Here is a 22,070-nt window from a genome sequence, read left to right as displayed (position 1 = left end):
ACTAGTCATGTCCCTGTCCTAAGTATAGAGGAAATAATTTTATAAAGGAAAACCCTATTTCTGTCTGTGTGTCCAGTTGAAACTCTAAAACTATCAAATTTACACATACAAATCTTGCACACTATGATGCAGTTAACTGAACTGGTTATTGCAAAAAAAATAAAAAAATAATAAATAAATAAATTAATTAAAAAAAAAAACTAATGGACATAAATCATAATAAAATCTGTTTGGTATCATCAGGAACAAATTTAGTGTATGCGCAAATCAGACAAAAAAAAAAAAGAAAAAAAAGAAAAAAAATACGACAGGCGTTCCAAAAGTAATGCCTCCTATTTTTTTATTCCGTTCAAATGGATCAGTGGGGACTGCAACTTCAATTATCATGATGACTGAACTTATGCATTTATAACCTGAAATTTTCACCTCTCTGTTGCAGATATTGACGGTGTGAGACTAAGAAAGCAGCCCCGTCCATAGATGTGCATAAGAAATAGAGATGCGTCATTGAATTCCTGGAAAAAGTACATTTAGAAAAATAAATTCTAGAGCTCAAAAGGTCGCTTGTTTTAATGGTACCACACCCGTCTTCGCAACTCTTCAACTTGTTGAGGTAAAAAAATAGTCAGCTTTACTCTTTTGGGAACGGCCCTCATACTATCTTTTATTCTTACTAATAGCTGTTTGGAAAACAACACTGAAACTAGATCAAACTATCAGATGTTGATCACTTTTTTTTTCTTGTTTATTTTATTATATTGAAATATTTGTATTATTTCGATTATTCAAATGACTTTTCTCGTCTTGGATGCAATTTTCACAACATTTTAGCCGATGTAATCAATATCCGCATGAATTCATGGCACAACGGACAAAGTGTTAATAATCTGTTCTAAGTGACAGTCTTCAGGAGGTTGAAGGTTGGTGGGTCATAAAATATGCTTAAATATATTTTAATTTGTGTAGATTTTGTATTTATTATTACAGAACCAATCCAATTCTCCATTGAATATTATATTGTGCCTAGTAAAGTAAAGTAAGGTAAAAAAAAAAAAAAAAAAAAAAAAAAACTTGAGTACCATCAGCTAGAATCGAAACCAAAACACTTAGTGCTCCAGCCGGATTTTCTATCGATGTAGCTATTGAGAGATAGGTAATGAATATTTAATATTAAACGACTTTAAAAAATGAATTGAATTTGGGCATGTGCAAAAAGAAGTAAAAATATGTCGGCAAATTGGAATAGACAGTTTGCATTTCAATTTGCTGATATATGTCTGTACGCGTTATTCATCTATCCAAACAAAGATTGTACTAGATATAAACCATTATTGGTGTACGATTACTATTTCCTGTTTATTTCAGTGTTACGTGACCAATAGTTAAGAGTTTATCGGTTAAAGATTTACACACACATATACACACATCTACTGTTTTATTTATGTAGACAAGATTTAACATGAATAACAAACATCTGTTTGTCTTTTAATTTGTGTAATTTAAAAAAAAATATTTATTAAAAGAATGGAACAAAATTTCATCTTCTAAAAATCGAATTGAACTTTACCTGTTCCTTTGACCTCAACTCTCAGTGGCACATTGGAAGTTGATGAAGGAATGGGACTTAAATTATGCACAAAGTAATCCAACGTTGCATTCAGCTGCTCCTCGCAGACACACGTCCGGACATTCTTTACTGGTGTGTTTCTGATCTTTAATAAAGACAAAGAACGATACAACAGTATTTTCAAATATAATTTGAAAATTATAGCATAAGCATAAAGTTATAATTAATACAATTATCGAATATAAATAATGAATAAATAATAATAATCAGTGTGGAGACGAATTTTTAAGATAACACCGATAATAGTAGGAGCACTAGGAACAATACCAAAATACTTTGAAAAAAGAATATTGGAGATTGGAGATGACTGAGAAACTGACACGCTGAGAACTGTTTTTCAGAGAAGGTGCTCAAGTGAAAAAAAAAAAAAAATGTCCAAAATATAGTAATGAACACCGTTTCGGTGAGACACAGGCCTATAATACGTTCATCTGAAAAGGACACTTTCAAAACAGGAGTAAAAGGGGCAGGTGCTTGGACACCCCTATAACGCCCCCCTCTCTACATGTCCATGCTGAGAAGATATAATGGATAACAATAATAAAAACGGCTGAAATATTAAGGAAAACCCTTGCATGCAGAGACTAATACATATGATCTGCGGGCGCTAGCTGGGCATACAGAAACGATAACAGAGGTAAAACACAAAGAAAAACCACTAGTTAGTCACCCTCCACTCTTTTTTTTATTTCTCCATCATCATAAACTAATCAGACTTCTGCTGGATAGGTGCGAGAAGGACTGGGACCTTGGGGAGGCTTATTGCCACCCATATCCCAGTGAAGACCAATGGTCGCTACCAATAAGAAATCAATGGCAGACGACTGCTGTGATAATGCAAAATAATTTGCAAAGGTTTTCGAAAGAGGTGGAGAATATTGGAAATCTGGGGAGACTTTTTGTCACTCAGACTCCAGATAGCACCACAAATTTTTCTCAAAGAGAAATCTTTGGCTTATGTGACTACTTGTAAATTTGATATTTTCATGAAAGTTCCTCCTTTGGAGGAAGCTACCTAAGGTGATTGCCGTTTTAGTATAGTAAAGGGTTCTAATGTACAATGTCTTAACGGGTCACAGGGTCAACTAGATTTTATCAGCATTCAGAAAATTGTTCTTTCTAATACATTTGTTTTTTGGGTTTTTTTTTTTCAAATGGAATGAAAAATGTTGAAATGGAGGATAATACTCACAAAAGTGTTGCTGATTTCTTGAAATGAATGTTTAAACTGAAAAATATCAACGACACTTTTAAAAGGTATTTCCAACCTTAAATTAAGATTCATCGGTTGCATCCAACAGTTGACGGCTGAAATAAAAAAAAATTAAATAATACTTTCAGAATAAACGAAAAAAACATAGATAAACGTCATCAGGAGTTTTGAAGTTCAATCATTTATTAATAGAAAGAATATTCAATTGTTGTCTGCAGAGGTGAGGAATCATAACCTGAATCAAATTGAGTAAATAGTAATACAGCCATTACTAGAGGGGGTGCGCTCGGCTTTGCCCGATCGTAAAAAAATATATTTTAATTTGTCCAGATTTCGTATATATTATTTTAGAGTCGTGATTTCAAAAGTAAAAAAAAAAAAGCATTTGGATACCATCAGCTAGAATCGAAACCGAAAGCAAAACTGTAGCATTCAAACTGGTGACGTTATGACTGTACCAACGTGACACGCATATGAACTGATTAAAATTCAAAATTAAAAATAAACTAAGATGAATGTGCAAAATGTATTTTTCAATTTTTACCCATTAAAAACTATTTTAACTGGCTAAAAACCCATAAAAGAACGGTCCATAAAAAAATGAATCATTTGAGGCCCCTAGCGCAGCTCTGCGACTTTTAGTTTCGGAGGAGATAGAGTTTGAAAATATGAAAACAGACAGACAGACAGACAGACAGACAGACATAGTGAATTTTATAAATTAGAGATAAAACAGCCCGACTTAGCCTCACCTGTAAAACCTTAATGTGAGAAAAAAAAGAAAAAGAAAGAAGTCCATGCTGGAATGAGTGTTCATTAGTGTTTGGACGATTAATCAAAATCGGGATCTGGAATCACAAAAATCAGAATTTTTTAAGGTATCGGAATTTGTATTAGAATCGGAAAAATTTGTGCCTATCTTCCGATGCCAAAAATCGATTATTTTCCTTGCTTTTTCCTTTTTTGTTTTTAAATTTAATTTACCATCGCTAGTACCATTTATTGATTTTAAACAACCAGTAAAACTAAATTCTTATAGATCACCCCTTCCTCACAAGTGTATTTTTACGTTATCAAAAATATAGGCATATATTATATGGGGTTTTACGGTAATCCAAAAATTAAAAACAAAATTTAAAAAAAAAAAAAAACAATTTTATAGCTAAATATTTAAAGATTTACAAAAAAATCAATCAGAATCAGCCATTGAAATTTGAATTGGAAATATAGAATAAAACATCTGGGCAGGAGGAGCTGCTAGAAACAGCTTATTCTGTCTTGACAGAGTTCAAAATAGACTTCGTAGCTTAGTGGAGGATACCCTTTTCTCTTCCCTGAAACCTTTTTACCACAGAAGAGACATTGCGAGCCTGTTTCTGCTTTATCGTTATTTTCATGGCAAGTGCTCGTCTGAGCTTCAATCTATGGTTCCCCTCTCGCCAGACTTTCGCGAAAAACACTTGTCTAACCAAAACCACTATCAACAATTTCCCACACTCTTTATCTGTGCCTAAACCTAAATGTAGATTCCATGAACAAAGCTTCTTTCTTAGAACTACACGCCTGTGGAACTCTCTTCCGTTTGCCCGCTTTCCAGCTGACTACAATCTGATTGTCTTCAAGTCCAACGTGAACAAGTTCTTGATGAACCGTCCCTCTAAGTAAATGATATTTTAATTCCTGCAGATTATGTATTTAATATTATAGAGACAATTCTCTACCGATTATTATATGAAACCTAATATAATATATAGAAGTGAGATCAAAACTAAAAATTGTTTATGTGACTTGGGTGCCATCAACTAGAATAGAAATCAAAACATACAACTCTCCACCCTCATATATATATATATATATATATATATATATATATATATATATATATATATATATATATATATATTGTGATACATTTATTAAAATGTATGATAAATTATTTTATTGATTTTTAGCCGAGAGAAGATATATTTTCAGTATATTTTATTCACTGTATCATTTTTCGCGCCAAAAGAATTCAATTCACGTCTGCTCGGTCACATTTTGTAAACAAACCAGAAGAAAAAGGGGAGAAGGAGGCCTGCGAATAGGAGGAGAAGGGAGAGACAGATACTGTGAACGAAGAGTGTAAAAGGAAAGAAAAAAGAAAGATAGAGAGAAATAAGAGAGAGAAACTGTGTAGAGAAAGAGAGAGGTAGATCGTATATAGAGAGAGGGGCCTGAAAAAAGTTGTCAACAGGCAGTGGAGCTTCGCGCTTCAAAGCGATAAGACGTAATTCAGCGAAGGTCGGGTTGGCAAAGCCGGCGAAAGGCGACGACGACGTGGTAGCGGTGTCGCTGAGGTAAATATCAACAACACCAGCCGATGATCAGCGGTCAAAGTTAGAATATTGACTGAATAAAAGAATGAACCCAGCAAAGGAAGGAACCATGGAGCAGTGAAACTTTTACTATAAATCAAGGGCTTCGATGAGCTTCGGAAACGAATATTTGGAGCAATTAACACGCACGCGCGTAATGAAACATAAATAATCCGAAGGACGAAAATATGAAAATTAACCTGCGCGCGCGTAATCAAATATAAATAATTTACAGGAAAGAAATATGTATAAAAAAAAGAGACGAAAGAAAGGTCGCATTTCAAAGGATATTAAGTGAGTTTTTCAATCAAAACATTCATTTCTCCAACATCTTTCTCTTACCCTAGAACCTGTATCTAACTGAGCAGACGATTTCTTGTTTTATGTGAACATTGACTGCTAATATATTTTTCTCTCGGTAGAATTTGAATCATTAAATCATTTCATTTAGTTAGGCATACTTAATTTTCTTGAATTGAATTGAATTTTATTTTATTTTTATATAAATAAAAGTTTGTTAATTTTTCAACGATATTTGTCCTCGTTATTTCTTATGTGATTTCGTTGTCCAGTACATTTCATTTTATTGTTGTCTTCGGGACGGTTGTCCCATTCCCATAACAACGAATTATCAAGGAACCTGGGAAACTTTATTTTTTTTATATATTTCGCTCCGTCACCCATCTCTACCGTCCCCAGTAGGACTGGGATATGTCGTAACAATATATATATAGTCATCCACATACAGTACTGTTTCGCTGTTTCACAGCTCATCAGTGCGGTTAGATAGGCAACTACCTAAAACCAGGATAGAAACTCGACCGCCCAAATGAGGCTTCTCACCATTACGCTATACGGCTGCTGCTGTGAGGGTAATGAACTTAACGATGTTTCAGTAAAATTGTCTGTGCGTGTGTGTCTGTGTGTGTACACTTCCCTACCAAACAACTCTGTCAATTTTCAGTCTACAGACTCGAGATTTTATATAAAAGGTATTAAGGTTTGGGAAAATCTTTTTAATCGGTTTTCGACCAGTTCAACGATTTGACCTTTGAAAACTCTACAAAACTCCTCTGCAAATTTTGGGTCTAAACACTTGGAATTTTAGATGTAGCTTACTTGGACATGGATCAAACTTTTTCATTTAATTTGACCCAAAACAATAAATGCTAAGGGGTCAAAATTGGGGTCAAAATTTTTTTTTAATTTGACCTCTGCAGTTTCTACCAATTTTGGGCCTAAACATTTAAAATTTTACATAAAGTGTATTCAGACATAGGACAAGCTTTTTAATCGGTTTTTAGTCGAAAATTTGGCTGCCAAGAGGTCAAAGTTCAAAAGATTATACCTTTGCGGTCTCTAGCAAACTACTTAGCCAATTTTGGGTCTAGACATTTGAAATTTGACATAAAGGGTATTCAGACATGCAGCAAGCTTTTTAATCAGTTTTTGGGCGAAAATGTGGCTGCTAAGAGGTCAAAGTTTACAAATTTGACCTTTGCAGACTCTACCAAACTCCTCCGCCAATTTTGGGTCTAAACACTTGAAATTTTAGATGTAGGTTACCTCAACATGTCAAACTTTTTAATATGTATACATATGCACATAAAGTAATAGATCTCACGATATTGTAAAATTAAATTCAAAATATTTTATTCAAAACACGAAATACAAAAAAAGTGAGAAAAATTTATTATTCCATGGAGTTTAAAGATAGGTTTGTCTCCTCAGAGGAAAAAACGTTAGCAAAAGGAATATACCGATAAAAATTTAATTAGACTGTTTAGCGCAATATTTGAAAACGGTAGTTATAAAAGTTTGTGAAGGAAAGTAAAAGTTTATAGGAAAATAAAAAAATACTTAGCAATGTCTAATAATTAGTGTTGCAGAAATCCAATGAAAGTATTAGGTTCAATTGGGTAGATCCAACAAGAGATTCAAACAGGTGTTCTTTGGAGTCTCTTTAATGATGAGGATCAAGAAAAAAATGAATTTGTGAATCTCCTGATAATCAAAGATTACAGGCAATGGCGCATGGTCCACAGAGTTTTATAATCATATAGATATATATGAATATATGAAAGTGATCTTGTCTGTCTGTCTGTCTGTCTGTCTGCCTGTCTGAGGAACGGTCTCTATCAAACTCCTATCAATTTTTGGCTCTGCAGAAAAAATTCGATTTGGTTTTTAGTCAGTAAAAATAGCTGTTAAGGGGTTAAAAGTAGAACAAAATTGGAACATGGCAGGCATAAGTCGACGTGGTGTTTTCTTGCACATATATATATATTTAGCTGTTAAGATTGGTTCATGTTTAACTATTTCTTATTCATCTGACGATAGCTCAAATAGTAACAACTGAGGCCGGAGCGTGAAATATTTTGGTTTTTGATTCTAGCTGATGGCACCTAAGTTATATTTTCTTTATACTTTTAAAATAACTATTATATGTTGGGTACATTATAATGATTAAGAGAGAATAGGCCCTATAATAATGAATCCAAAATCTGCATAAATTAAAATATCATATTTAAGCAGATAACTAGTGTGTGTGTGTGTGTATATATATATATATATATATATATATATATATATATATATATATATATATATATATATATACAGTGTGACCCCCCCAAAAAAACAAAAGCTAAATGGAGGCCATCTAGAACATATGCTGTAGAACGGAGAAAAAAGGCCAAAGACCCTAGTGTTTTGATATGATGTTTTGAATATAATAAACTAGTTATGACCAAAGTTTCATTTCATTCAGACAAAACACTAAGAATCGGAGCCTAATTAGATTTGGGGATCACCCAATATATATATATATATATATATATATATATATATATATATATATATATATATATCGATAGATATAGATAGATGGATCGATAGATAGACAGATAAATAGATAGATAGATAGATAGATACGAGTAGGGTTTTTTTTCTAATAAATGAAAACAATATGTTTCAATTATTTCAGGGAACTCAAACTTTCATCTTCAGCGTCCGTTGATGATGATGACGGCCTGAGTTGATCGAAATATTTGATTTAACTTGTTATAATTTATTTAAAAATCAAATCTTCTAGAATCAAATTTATTTTTAAAAATGACTTCTTTTTCTTATTTCTTTCATTCTACGGTTCCCTCTGCTATAGAAATATTGGATCTATACACACGTGACCAGCGTTTTCTCCAAAATAAAATTTAAGACATTAACAATTGTCACCATTTGACAACAGGAGAGGTCGACTATCTTCAGCGTTCAACGTTATAGCTTGACAATGTAGAAAATAAAAAGAAAGAAAAATCTATAACTCGTTGAGGCCTGTGTTAGTCAAAATGTTTGATTTATATTGTTTTATTTATTGACTAGGGAGTTCGTGAAATACGCTTAAATATGATATTTTAATTCATGCAGATTTCGAATTTATTATTACAGCGCCAAATCACTATTGAATGTTACATTGTACCTAATATATAGTGTTGCGGAGCCGTTCGTCCGGAGACAATCGACCCAATAACTAATAAGGTAGACACAGGCAGAAAAACGGTGAATAGGCAAAGAAGAATGACAGACACAGGATGTTCGTTTAAAGGACAAAAGGTCGCCTTTTTATTTGTCAGAAATGAATATTGTAGGAACTGGTCTGCTGGACGTGGGAGTGACCTGGAGGTGTTGATCAGGTCTGGAGTAGTCAGCTGACCATATGGGTAGTCTGGATTCGGGAATCTGGAACGAGAACCTAGATATTAGGATGGTCTCTGGTACTCGTCCTGGTCTGGATTGATCGGCTGGACGTTAGGAACTAGAGACTAGACGTTAGGATGGTCTAGAGTCTCGACGTAGTCTGGATTGGTCAGGAACCGGGGGCCTAGGCACTGGAGCAGTCTAGAAACGGCCTCCGGGACTGGAACAGGAAGGCAGCAGACTGCAAGGCAGAACTGAGCTGCACCGAAGGAAGGCTGAGTGCTGCAGGCAGGAGATGCAGGAAGCTGAAGCTGCAGGCAGGAGGTGCAGGAAGCTGAAGGCTGCAGGATCGCTGGAAGTTGCAGGAGGCGACAGGCAGTGAAAAAAAGGGGAAGATCTTTCGTAGGAACCTAGCCTTGAAAGGGCTCTTTGAATTACTGCTGTTGGGCTGAAGCTGGAGCGGCTGCTGCTGCTGGATTCGATCGACGTGACTGGTAGCGTCAGTCATCGTTCAGGAGTCTCCTCCTACTCCTCTGGCCGGCCAGGGCTCGTGTCCGGCTGAATCTTCTGTACTTATTTGCTTCCCCACTGAGCAAATTAAGCACAAGGCCGTTTTTTAATGTGGAGAGTGAAGGGGAAATGGGGAACAACTCCCCATGAGTAGGGGAGCTGGATAGTGACAATTGGTATGAAGGTTTTCCCCTACATTGACCAATAACTGATTGCCACAAGAGCAATGGTCTTATATGTGGGGTTTCCCCCCACATATGGTCTTTGAGATTCATGCCCAGCTCCCGCAGGGGACCGGGCGAAGCTGCGGGTCGGCCACCAAATGTATTTATGAGAAGGTATTGTTACAACATGCGCCAGTCTCAGAGAGAGAAAAAAAAATGAACAGAATTAATTCTCCGTCGAATCAAATACAACCAAAAGAATTCCATGTGTAAATTGATTGTGTTTATGTTCGATTCAGCTTGGAACCAAAATCACTGCTATCTATTTTCATCGAGAAAAGTTGAAATTAAGTTTACTTCACCTCAATTTGATTTGATAAGATGGTTATAGGTGGTTTATATGAGATTGTTCACCGATGAAAAAAATGGCCGGCATGGCAAAACATAAGCTACAATGTGAGCGCACTGCGACAATAGTAGTGATTTTAAAAGCTTCTAAAAAATATGACTGAGGTGCCACTAGCCAGAATTGAAACCAAAACATTTAGCACTCCAGATGCATTCCCTACTGATGTAGCCATTGAAAGATACGTAAGAAGGATTTAATATTAAATGACTTGAAGATATGAATTAAATTTTGGCATGTTCAGTAAAAAATAACAATATGTTGCCAAATCGAAATTAACATTTTGCATTTCAACTTGCTGATAGAAGTCTCCCGGCCTTGCTGGCATGTAAAATACGCTTAAATATATTTTAATTCATACAGATTTCATATTTATTATTACAGAGTCAACTTGCTATTGAATATTATATTGTACCTAATTAGTACTAATTAAAAAAAAATGACTTGAGTGCCATCACTTAGAATCGGAGCCAAAAGATTTAGAGCTCTAACCGCGTTCCCTACCGATGTAGATATCTAGAAATAGATAAGAAAGATTTAATAATAAATGACACAAAGAAATGAATTGAATTTGAGCATGCGCAGAAAGAAATAGAAATATGTCAGCAAACTGAAATGAACATGTTGCCTTTTAACTTGCTGATATATATCTGTATGCGTTATCTACACAAAGATTTTACTCATTATAAACCATCTTTGGTGTATGATTACTATTTCCTGTTCATTTCAGTGTTATGTGACCAGTAGTTAAGGAGTTTATCGGTTAAATATTTATAGACAGACACACATACATCTACTGTTTTATTTATATCTATGCTCCTATAAATTCGTTTTTCTTTTGTGTGTATTGATATTCATATTAAAAACCCTCTTTTCTATTTATGTATTTATTTGCTTCCCCACGAAAGCAAATTAGACACAAGGTCGTTTTTAATGTGGGGTTAAACCAGCTCCCCTAAAACAAGGGTAAAAAGGGGGAACTCTGGCAGTATCCCCCAAAATAGTAGTTGTCTCAGTATGAAGAGTTTCCCCTACATTGACCAAGGACCAATTAACTTATGTGCAGCTGCAGAAAGATACTACACTTTGATCCTGGCCCGAAGGTCAAGAATAACAGAAAAAAGGCAACCCTCTTTTCTATTAGTATTTATTTGCTTTCCTACCAAAGCAAAATGTCGTTTTTAAAGTGGAGTTAAATCAGCTCCCCGAAAAAAAGGGAAAAGGGGCACTCTGGTTGGGTCCAAAAATAGTAATTGTCCCAGTATAGTGGGTTTCCCTCCATTGACTGGGATAAATTACGTGCAGAAAAGATACTACACTTTGATCCCAGCCCGAAGGCCAAGAACAACAGAAAAAAAGGTATTTATTTGCCCCCCCCACCGAGCAAATAAGACACAAGGCCGATTTTTAATGTGAGGAGTGAAGGGGAAATGGGGACCAACTCCCCGGGGAGTAGGGGAACTGGATAGTGACAATTAATAATAAGTCCCCAGACGTACCCCTCCACCGTACTGTATACCGATACTCTATGGCTGACTGGGACAGCTTCCGTACATTCATATCTGATTTACCTCTGCATTCCATGTTTAAAAAGGATGTGTCCTCTATAGCATCAGATCTGACCGAATGGTTAATTGTAGGCATAGACCAATTCATACCATCTAAAAAATTCCAACAAAAGCCTAACAGCCAGCCATGGTTCTCCCCAGAATGTGCTGCTGCTATCGCGCACAGAAATCACTTTTTCCATAACTACCAACGTAATAGATGCACTGAGACTAAAGCTGCTTTCAGGAACGCCAGCAACCACTGTAAAAGAGTAATGAAAAATGCAAGAGAGTTATATGCTCAGTCTGTTAAATCCAAAGTAGCCGATCAGCAGCTTGGTTCCCACCAGTTTTGGCAAATAACAAATAGGATCTTAACAGAAGTGTGCGTTCTATCCCAACCATTATCAATGGACCAGAGGTCATCTCGTCAGCATCAGACAAGGCCAACCTATTTGCAAAGAACTTTGCAGCTAATTCTACCCTATGCGACGAAGGCCATCAACTCCCCATATTTCCTCCTATAACACAGAACACGCTAGGTAACATACAAATATCTATGCATGAGGTTGCCAAGCTAATCAAGAACCTTGATTCCAGTAAAGCAACTGGCCCTGACGGCATCCCAATTATAGTGTTAAAAAAGCTTCAACTAGAACTTGCTCCCACACTTACGAAACTGTTTAAGCGTTGCCTTAAGGAGAAGTGCTTTCCGACTCCCTGGAAAATCTCATCAGTATGCCCTGTATTTAAGAATTCAGGTGATAAGTCATCTCCCTCTCAGTACAGACCAATAAGCCTCCTGTGTGTTATGAGTAAATTGCTGGAATCCATATTAAATAGAGAAATAGTAAACCACCTCAGCAGAAACAATCTTCTTAGTGATACACCTCCTTTGATCTCGAGCACGTGGTTCAGTGGGGGAAGTCGTGGCTGGTTACCTTTAACCCATCTAAAACCAAACTCCTATCTTTACATCATCAACGCTCTGATCCCCCATCTGGCATCAATTGAAATGGATGGCTCTTGTCTAAGAGAAGCCCCGTGTTTTGACAAGCTTCTGGGTTTGACCTTTACTCCTGATCTGAAATGGAACATGTACATCAAGTCTGTTGCCAAGGTCGCTGGAAAGATGGTGGGATCCTTCTACCGCTCCAGAAGATATCTCCCTACTGATGCAATTCTCTATTTATATAAAAGCCAAGTACGTCCAAGGATGGAATACTGCTGCCATATCTGGACAGGAGCTGCTAAAAACAGCCTATCCTGCCTTGACAGAGTACAAAATAGACTTTGTGGCTTAGTGGGGGATACCCTTTTCTCTACCCTGCAACCTCTCTCCCACAGAAGAGATGTTGCGAGCCTATCCTTGTTTTATTGTTATTTCCATGGCAGGTGCTCGTCTGAACTCCAATCTCTGGTCCCCCCTCACCAATCTTTCATGAAAAACACCCGTCTAGCTGAATCCACTGTGAAAAATTTCCCCCACTCTTTATCTGTGCCTAAATCAAAACGTGGATTCCACGAACAAAGCTTCTTAGAACTGCACGCCTGTGGAACTCTGTTCCGTCTGCCTGCTTCCCACCTGACTACAACTTGAATATCTTCAAGTCCAACGTTAACAAATTCCTAATGAACCGCCCCCTTAAGTAAACACTTCATCAAATCTCTACACTAACGTACTGTACTTGCAATAACCCTTATCCCTGAGTGGCTTCCGGGCCTTGATAAGTGGTGACCACCGTGTAAAAAAAAAAAAAAAAAAATTGGTATGAAGGGTTGCCCCTACATTGACCAAGGTCTTATATGTGGGGCTGCCCCCACATATGGTCTTTGCTTGCAGTATCTGCCGGAACATTTGTTTAACAAATTTTGTCTATCAAACTCCTCCTAGAGTTTTTGGTCTACAGACATGAAACTTCATATATAAGGTATTTGAATCTATGCAAAACTTTATATTTGGGTTTTAGCTCGGAAAAATCGGTGCAAAAGTGTGAAAATTAAAAAAAAATGAAATTTGCCAGGTGAAGGTCAAACGTCGGCATTATGAACGCATAACGTAGTAACTATTGGTTCATGTAATTTTTAGCCTTGCAGTAAACATGTTTTCATAGCTCAGTCATTGACGGCAGAGGTAAAATAAATCGTGAGCTGAACGTTTTGGTTTCGATTCTCAGTGGTGGCGCATGAGTCTTTTCTTTTTATACTTTTTAAATCATTACTATATATTGCATCCAATCTATCTATCTATCTATTTATATATCTATAAAACTGAAAATGTCTGTCTGTCTTTTCTCTATGGTAGTTAAGGAAGACTATTATACAGAAAGGCATTACTTTACATATTCACACGTTTTAATATACACATATACACATAACCTTATGAACAGTACATAGGGCCCGAGCAAAGCCGAGCAGAACTGCTAGTATAAGATAAAATCAGATAAGGAAAAAATTCAGTTTAAAAAAATGATTCCTTATATATGTCTTTTTTCATTGTTAATGCATCAAGGAAAGTTGTTTTGCTAAAGAGACAAGCAACAATGCAAAAATATTGTGTATTATCTTATATTCCTCGTTATAGCTTAACAATAAAGAAAAAATATCCATAACTCACCGATGAAGGCCTGAGTCAGCCGAAATGTTTGATTTATATTGTTTTTACATAATATATTATACTAGCAGGACCTGTTAACCGGCGTTAACTACGGTTGTTGTTGGTGGCCAATCCCTAACGTATTAATGTTAAGAACACGTGTAAGAATAGACACCTTGTAACCTTCTCATGTTAAGAACATCATATGGAATAGACACAACCAACCTCGCCATGGTGAGAACAGCTTTCAGAATAGACACTCTAATTTATGAGAGAGGGGGACTGTCAAAGTATTTGCCCCAAATTCAACCTTGATATATGTTGTCAGCATACCCACCCGCAAAGACTATAAACCAGGGAAAAAAATGAGGGGAGGGGTCAGTGTCATGTGGAGAGAAGTACACTTTTTTTTTATCGCTCATGCATAGAACAGTGAATTACAGTGCATGATGCATGTCATTATATCTTGAAAACTACTTGTCTCCGCCAAAGTTAAAATAGATTCTCTTATTCAGCATAGTCTATAACCTGTAGAAGTCGTCAGTTTAAAGGAAATAGTGTAGTTGGTGCTAATATAAAAAAGTACCTAAAAAAAAAGTTAATGTCTGAGCAGTATGGAAAATTAGTCCCGAAAAGAAAACTAAACAAAAAACAATTAATGCAAAAAAATAAAGGGAGAGTGAGAGGACTTTTCAGGTAAGGGGGAAAATACAAACTACTTCATCTGTAGATCGTGGCAATCGTGATGATGTCACTCATAGAATGTAAGATAAGATTTTATTATAACAAATAAATGTATATATATATATATATATACATTACTCATGCATTTCTTTTTTCATTGTTAGAGACAAAGAGCAATATTTTTGTTAAAAATGAAATTTTTAAAAATGTAATGAAAGAACAGAAAATTGATCTATAACTCACCATCATAATGGATGATTTTCTTGTGTTTATAATCCAGTATTTGTGTGGATGTGCTTCTGTCATGATACACCTTGACAACTCCCATTTTCTGACGTTCCATGTCATAATATTCTTCTATTAATGTTGTAATATTTGACTGAAAAACAAAAAAAACATTGAGCAACTCATCAAAATTTTCATGCCTTCTTGAGTCCAGCAATACAATGTTTTTTAAAGAAGGATAAAAATAATAAAATTTGCCTCCAAACCAAGCCTCTCTCCTTTCACCATCAATGCTCGGATATCTGTTTTGTTTCAGTTGAAATGAATGGGGTTCTCATTAAGGAAGCTCCTTGTTTTTTGATAAACTCCTACAACTGATTTTCACCCCAGATCAAAAATGGATGACTTATATCCAAGCTGTTGTTTTTTTGTTGCTTTTATTTTTTTTACATAGGCATCACGACTTATCAAGGCCAAGAGGCCACTCGAGGATAAGGGTTCAAGAGTGTACAGTAGAAATTGGACAATATAGTAATCGTTAGTGATGGAAATTCGGTAAATTTGTTAATTATATGGAACGGCTCATCAAAAACTTTCCAAAACTTTTTCCATATTGTAGTCAGCTGGAAAGCAGGAAAACGGAAGACAATTCCATAGTCGTGCAGTTCTAAGAAAGAAGCTTTGATCATGGAATCTACGTTTAGGTTTAGGCACAGATAAAAAGTGGGGGGAAATTATTGATAGTGTTTTCTGCTAGATGGGTGTTTCTTGTGAAAGTTTGGCGAGGGGGACCATAGATTGAAGCTCAGCCGAGCACTTGCCATGAAAATAACGATAAAGCAGAGACAAACTCGCAACATCTCTTCTGTGAGAAAGAGGTTGCAGGGAAGAGAAAAAGGACATGCCTTACAAGGCTACGAAGTCTATTTTGAACTCTATCAAAGCAGGATAAGTCCTTTCTAGCAGCTCTTGCCCAGATGTGGCAACAGTACTCCATCCTTGGACGTACCTGGCTCTTATATAGATAGAGAATTGCATCAGCAGTGATATATCTACTGGATCGATAGGAGGATCCCACCATTTTTCAAGCTGCCTTGGCAATGGATTTAATGTACGTGTTCCATTTAAGATCAAGAGTAAAGGTCAAGCCCAGAAGCTTGTCAAAACATGAGGCCTCCCCAAGACGAGAGCCATTCATTTCAAATGATGCCAAATGGGGATCAGAGCGTTGATGATGTAAAGATAAAAGCTTATTTAGATACATTAAAAGTAACAAGCTACCTCTTTCCCCATTGTACCACTTGCTCAAGGTCAGAGGGGAGAGAATCAGAGAGAACTTGGTCGTTTATGGTCTTAGATGTGCTACAATAGATAGTAGTGTCATCAGCATAGATGTCTACGAGTGATGTAAGGATGTAATTTGGAAGATCATTAATGTAGATCAGGAAGAGAGTTGGGCCCAGAATGGACCCCTGAGCATTAATACTGAGAGCTTCTGATTTCTGCCCATCAACCACTACTCTTATGAACCTATCAGAGAGAAATGATTTAATAATTGAGAAGCTATTTCCAGCTATACCGTAGCTGGAGATCTTTTGAAGCAAACCTTTATGCCATACTCTATCAAAGGCCTTTGATAGGCCAAGAGCAATTGCCCTAGAAAGGTAGCCTCCATCGAGAAATTCGCTAATCCTATGAGATATAACTGTAAGCACATCTGCTGTAGATCTAGCAGAACGGAAACCATATTGTGTGTCACTAAGAAGGTTATTTTTGCTGAGATGGTTGATTACTTCTCTATTTAACACAGATTCTAGCCACTTACTCATGATGCACAGGAGACTTATTGGCCTGTACTGAGAGGGAGATGAGCGATCACCCGAATTCTTAAATACAGGGCATACTGATGAGATTCTTCAGGGTGATGGGAAGCAATTCTCCTTAAGACAACGTTTAAACAGTTTTGTAAGTATGGGTGCTAGTTCTGGTTGAAGTTTTTTGAGTACTATAATTGGAATACCGTCAGGGCCAGTTGCTTTACTGTAATCAAGGTTTTTGATTGGCTTGGCAACATCACGTACAGATATTTGTTGTTGTCATTAAATATATCTGATACTTTTTCATTATCATTTCACTGACCGGAAACAATGCTGGGATATGCGGAGAGCACATAGAGCATCTGATATTCTGAAATGGTCACTCATTTTAGTACTGACCAGACTCAACGTTGCTTAACTTTGGTGATCTAATAGGAACCAGTGTGTCAACGTGGTTATGATTATGCTGTAAATGTAATTACTACAATATCATTTGATCTGTAAATGATTAAACTAAATTGTTATAAAACTATCATTTTTTTTTATTGTAATGTTGTTTTAAACTCTATAAAATGATCAGATGTAAATAGCTTCCAAACTTTTTAAACTTTTAATCCATAAGAATTTAGTGACAATCTTTTAAAAAAAAAAAAAGTATCAAGGGTGTGAGTTCCATTGTAGAAAGGTTGATTTAATTTGAATAAAATAAATATGCATCAAGTGCGCTTGAAAGCCGAATACCAAACAAATATTTTACTTGTTTGAAATTTATAATGTAAATATATTTCAGAGCCAAACTCCATCCTTAGTATTTTGTTTTCTTTCTTTTTTTTCTCTCTTCTTTCTTGCCATGTTGTGAAGTTGGAGAAAGAAAAGTCTGTTTGTAAAGAGCCGTGCGTTGTCTCTCAGTGGTTGTCACAGTTCCAACATTTCAAAATACAACCGCTGAGATACAACGCACAGCTCCTTTACAAACAGACCTTTCTTTCTCCAACCTTACAACATGGCAAGAAAGAAGAAGAGAGAAAAAAAGAAAGAAAACAACACACTGAAGATGAAGTTTAGCTCCGAAATATATTTAAATTATAAATTTCAAACAAGTAAAATATTTGTTCTTTTTTTTTTTATTCCTAATATTACGCTGTGATTTGGCTTTCAAGCGCACTTGATGCATATTTATTTTATTTAAAAAAAATAGTATTTTAATGATTTTTTTTAATCAATAGATTAAATACCTTCAAGTTATTTTCAAATTTCGAAGAGTCATGAATTAATTTAGTCTTTGCTTTTTTTTCTTTCTTTTTTAAATTATTAATAAAATATTAAAATGGCTGACTTATTTACAAAGAAATCGAAACGCATTGCAATGGATTTCATTTTGTAATCAAATTAGTTTTTTTTTTAAATTAAAATTTTGTTCATGTCATGTGCTGCCATAGATAGTAGTGTCAATAAAAAACTAATAATAAATAATAAACAATTCAATGTGTGATTATCAACGTTACGTTGATGTGAAAAATACAGACATATACGCATGTGAAGTTTGATAATTGTATAAATATACTATTTTTGTATCCTTATGATGTAATCATGTGCTGGGCTGCACATTTCAGTGATACATGCGAATGACAGACATTGTAGAAGTGATAGATGTCCGGCCAAGGAAAAAGGAGAAGGGCACAGAGAATTGAAAAATGTCTCTGATTGGAGTCCAGCAACCCACGAGATGTGTTTTTTTTTTAAATAAAATAACTGCCCTTTAAACAAGGAATAATACTGAGACTAACCTACATGAGATAAGTAATGTTACTAGATTGGCTCCAGATAACAACCCTTTGAAGGGACTAGCCGTTATCTCTAGTGGATATCTCGAGTAGTTACCTTCTGGGTGGTCGAATGGTGATCACTAACAAAGGCCAGAATCTAAGATTTCCGGTCAGTTTGATAATTTTATTAATGTAAATATTTGCTCTGCATAACATTTTTTTGTGCCCTTATATTTTTATGTTATTTGTTTGAAACTTTTTTTTGTTATTAATTAAAAAGCCTCATTGCCAGAAATTTTATCGAAATGGACCCCTCCTCCTAAAAAAAAAAGGAAGGGCGAACCATGAAGTAAAGAGTGAATTATCTTCCTTGAACAGTCTTTTTTTTATTTTCTATTATTTCACTAAAGCTTAGTTAATCAACGTTTGTTTCCTTAAGGCCTTTTTCCTGTATATTTTAATCCTACACATAGAAGAATTTCTTAGCACTGTGATTGAATTATATTTAAAAAAAAAAAAAAAAAAAGAAACGCAGCTTAATTGTTCTAATTAGTCATGAAGTAATACATAAAAAAATTAAAAAAATATAGAAATCACTTTAGACAAGACATGAAGCCATTTAATATAAGGAGATATAAAATACTACTTCAAGGTCAAAAACTAGTCAACAATAAGTGTAAAATGAATATATTCTGACTCAGAAAACAGTAATTCTTTCCCCATTGTCAAAAACATCGTTCATGGAATGTGAGAACTAAAAGAGAAAGGCTTCTGAAAGTAAACCTCTTCCATTCTCCATTTCTTAGTAAGTTTGCGTCTATTGTAATTCTATAATAGTTCTACTATGTTGTATGACCCTCTTACTTTCTTATAAAGAGTTGAAGATTACTATAAAACAAAAGATCGGAATGGCCCGTTATAAAACATAGGGAACATTAGAAAGTATTAAATCCCTCTACTGTACTGAAAAAATACTCACATACCTAACAATATTCTATACCTCTTCAAAACCACCATTCGCTCGTGCATGGGCTATTGTTGCTACATATGGGCCACTGGGCCAGTGGATCAACCACTAGTCTATCTCTGTTAGACAGGGTTAAAAAAAAAAAAAAAAAGAAAAAAATAGAAAAAACAGACATTAATTTTTATATTTAAATGCGTAATGATATTTTTTAAAAAAGTACCAATATCTTTCTTATAACCTTATTATATATAAGCAATGCTTTGCACTTGAAGAGCCTTTAAATCGTCCAATTAACATCTCAACGGACTATTGTTCAGGGGAGAGTCACAGGGAAAAAAGGATTAGCAAAAAAAATCACTTGATAAGGGCCTGTTAGGCCGAAAAGTTTCCTGTTGAAATATTTGAAGTAAATAAATGCTTGAAAAAAAAAAAAAAAAAAGAAGCACATATCATTTTTGGCCATCTTAAAAAACTACATACTCAAATGCGCAACGATATTTAAAAAAAAAATAATAAAAGAAGAAGCCAATATCTTTCTTATAGGCATTAATTTGTTCCATGATTTTTATTATGTACAACAAATTAAGGCACGATAATGTACGACAAGACACAACAACTGCTTCTGCTGATTTTTTATTCGTATGATATTTAGGCACGTCATTCGAGCAATCTAGGATTCTTATGTCAAGTAAAATAAGAAGCAATCGATTTGAATTTAAACAGACATGCATGCTTTTTTATTTATTTATTTATTTATTTATTTTTGCTAAGAATTTTTGTAAAAAAAAACTTTTTTTTCAAACTGACCGGCCGAGATATGAGAGAATTAATTTGTTGATATATTTACTTAATAATATTTCATTATATTATTATTATTTTTATTTATTTATTTTATTTTTATTTATTTTTTTTGCTAAGCATTCACTCTTACAAAAAAAAAAAAAAAAACTTATTATAAAAGGAAAAAATAATTACGTTTTCAAAAAAGTAAACAACTATTTTTTAAACTTAAAGGAATATTTTCTTTTTATGTTAGACTCATATTTTAAAAAATATATTCTCCCTAAGTCTGGGAAAAAAAAACAAAAAGAAAAAACTTATTTTTTTTTTTTTTACAAAGGTTTTTAACAAAAAAAAAAAAATACAACAGAAGCAGCTAGTTGTGTCTTCATTTGTCATGCCTAAATATCACACAAAGGGACCGGCAGGAGCAGTTATCATGTTTTGTCGTACATTTGTCGTGGCTTAATCAGTCATACACAAATAGCAAAACTAATAATTTTAGATTAAACGTATTCCATATCGGATCAGATTATAATAGATGTGGATGGTTTTTTTACGTTTGCTACATTTGTTTATGAGAAAAATTGAGAAGCAGCCATTTTAAATCTTTACGTTATCTTCTGTCTTTTGCCAAAAAATGTGAAAGAAGTTTAAAAATCAATATCTTAGCTATTTCTTTTTGTTTTATTTTTTTTCATAAAGTTGAGTTGCATAATATTTACAAGTTCTTTATATCGTACTGTAGAGAACCTACTGTTGATTTTATAAAATTTCTAGCAGGCCGCCCGGCATTGCCCGGTCGTAAAATACGCTTATATATATATATATATATATATATATATATATATATATATATATATATATATATAAATATATTTTATTCATACAGATCTCGTATTTATTATATTATATTGGATCAAATATAGTAATGATTTAAAAAGTTAAAAAACAAAAACAAAAAAAATGATTGTGCCACCATCGAGAATCGAAACCAAAACGTTTATCTTACAATTTACTTTTTCCTTTGACGTTAATGCTTGAGCTATAAAGACATGTTTGCTGCAAGGCTAAAAATTAAAAAAAGAACCAATAGCTATTGCGTTACGCATGCATGTTCGTAATGCCATTGTTCGACCTTCACCTGGCAAATTCCATTTTTTTTAATTTTCACACTTTTGCACCGAGGGTTTGAATACGCTATATATTAAATTTCATGTCTATAGACCAAAAACTGACAGAGGAGTTTGGTAAGCGAATCTTTTTAAACAAATATATATACGCATACATAAATATATATACGCATACATAAATATATATAGAAAGAGGTTTGTTTTTACTAGAACCTTTTTACGCAAATATTATGCAAGTATAAATCATGTAGAATATCTGCATGAATATAATTACACGTAATAGTTAACTAAAGATGATTATCTTGGAAGAAAACCGAAAAAAAACTAATGGGGAATTAATTAAAATGTTTAAAAGAATATGCAAATTAGCTAGATTTTTTTGCTAGTGAATGCAATTCCAGGACCCATATATAACAAAGTTGTATTTTATTTTTAAATAAATAGAAAATAGGATTTTTAATATGAAAATCAATACAAAAAAAATTAAAATTTATAGGAGTATAGATTTTAATTCAACGGCTTGAATTTAAGTTTAAAATGCAAAAGTCAAGAATTATGGTTCAATTGTGCTCTAAATAGAAA

General features: G+C 34.4%; 1 protein-coding gene across 1 annotated transcript in view; it reads right to left on the bottom strand.

Annotated features, from left to right (window-relative positions):
• LOC145298013 (uncharacterized) overlaps positions 1 to 22,070 on the bottom strand; it is a 121,806-nt gene that overhangs the window by 35,239 nt on the left and 64,497 nt on the right. Inside the window, exons 3-5 of the mRNA XM_080144290.1 lie at positions 15,044 to 15,179; positions 2,820 to 2,935; positions 1,568 to 1,712 (exon numbers count right to left, since the gene is read on the bottom strand). Of these exons, the coding sequence (XP_080000416.1) occupies positions 1,568 to 1,712; positions 2,820 to 2,935; positions 15,044 to 15,179 (397 nt within the window). The remainder of the gene's footprint in view (positions 1 to 1,567; positions 1,713 to 2,819; positions 2,936 to 15,043; positions 15,180 to 22,070) is intronic.

This window comes from Euprymna scolopes, chromosome 2, assembly GCF_053919585.1.
Source record: "Euprymna scolopes isolate OS-2025 chromosome 2, ASM5391958v1, whole genome shotgun sequence".
Taxonomy (NCBI): domain Eukaryota; kingdom Metazoa; phylum Mollusca; class Cephalopoda; order Sepiida; family Sepiolidae; genus Euprymna; species Euprymna scolopes.
The sequence above is the reverse complement of the archived record's forward strand: the minus strand, read 5'-3'. Positions and strand labels throughout refer to the sequence as shown.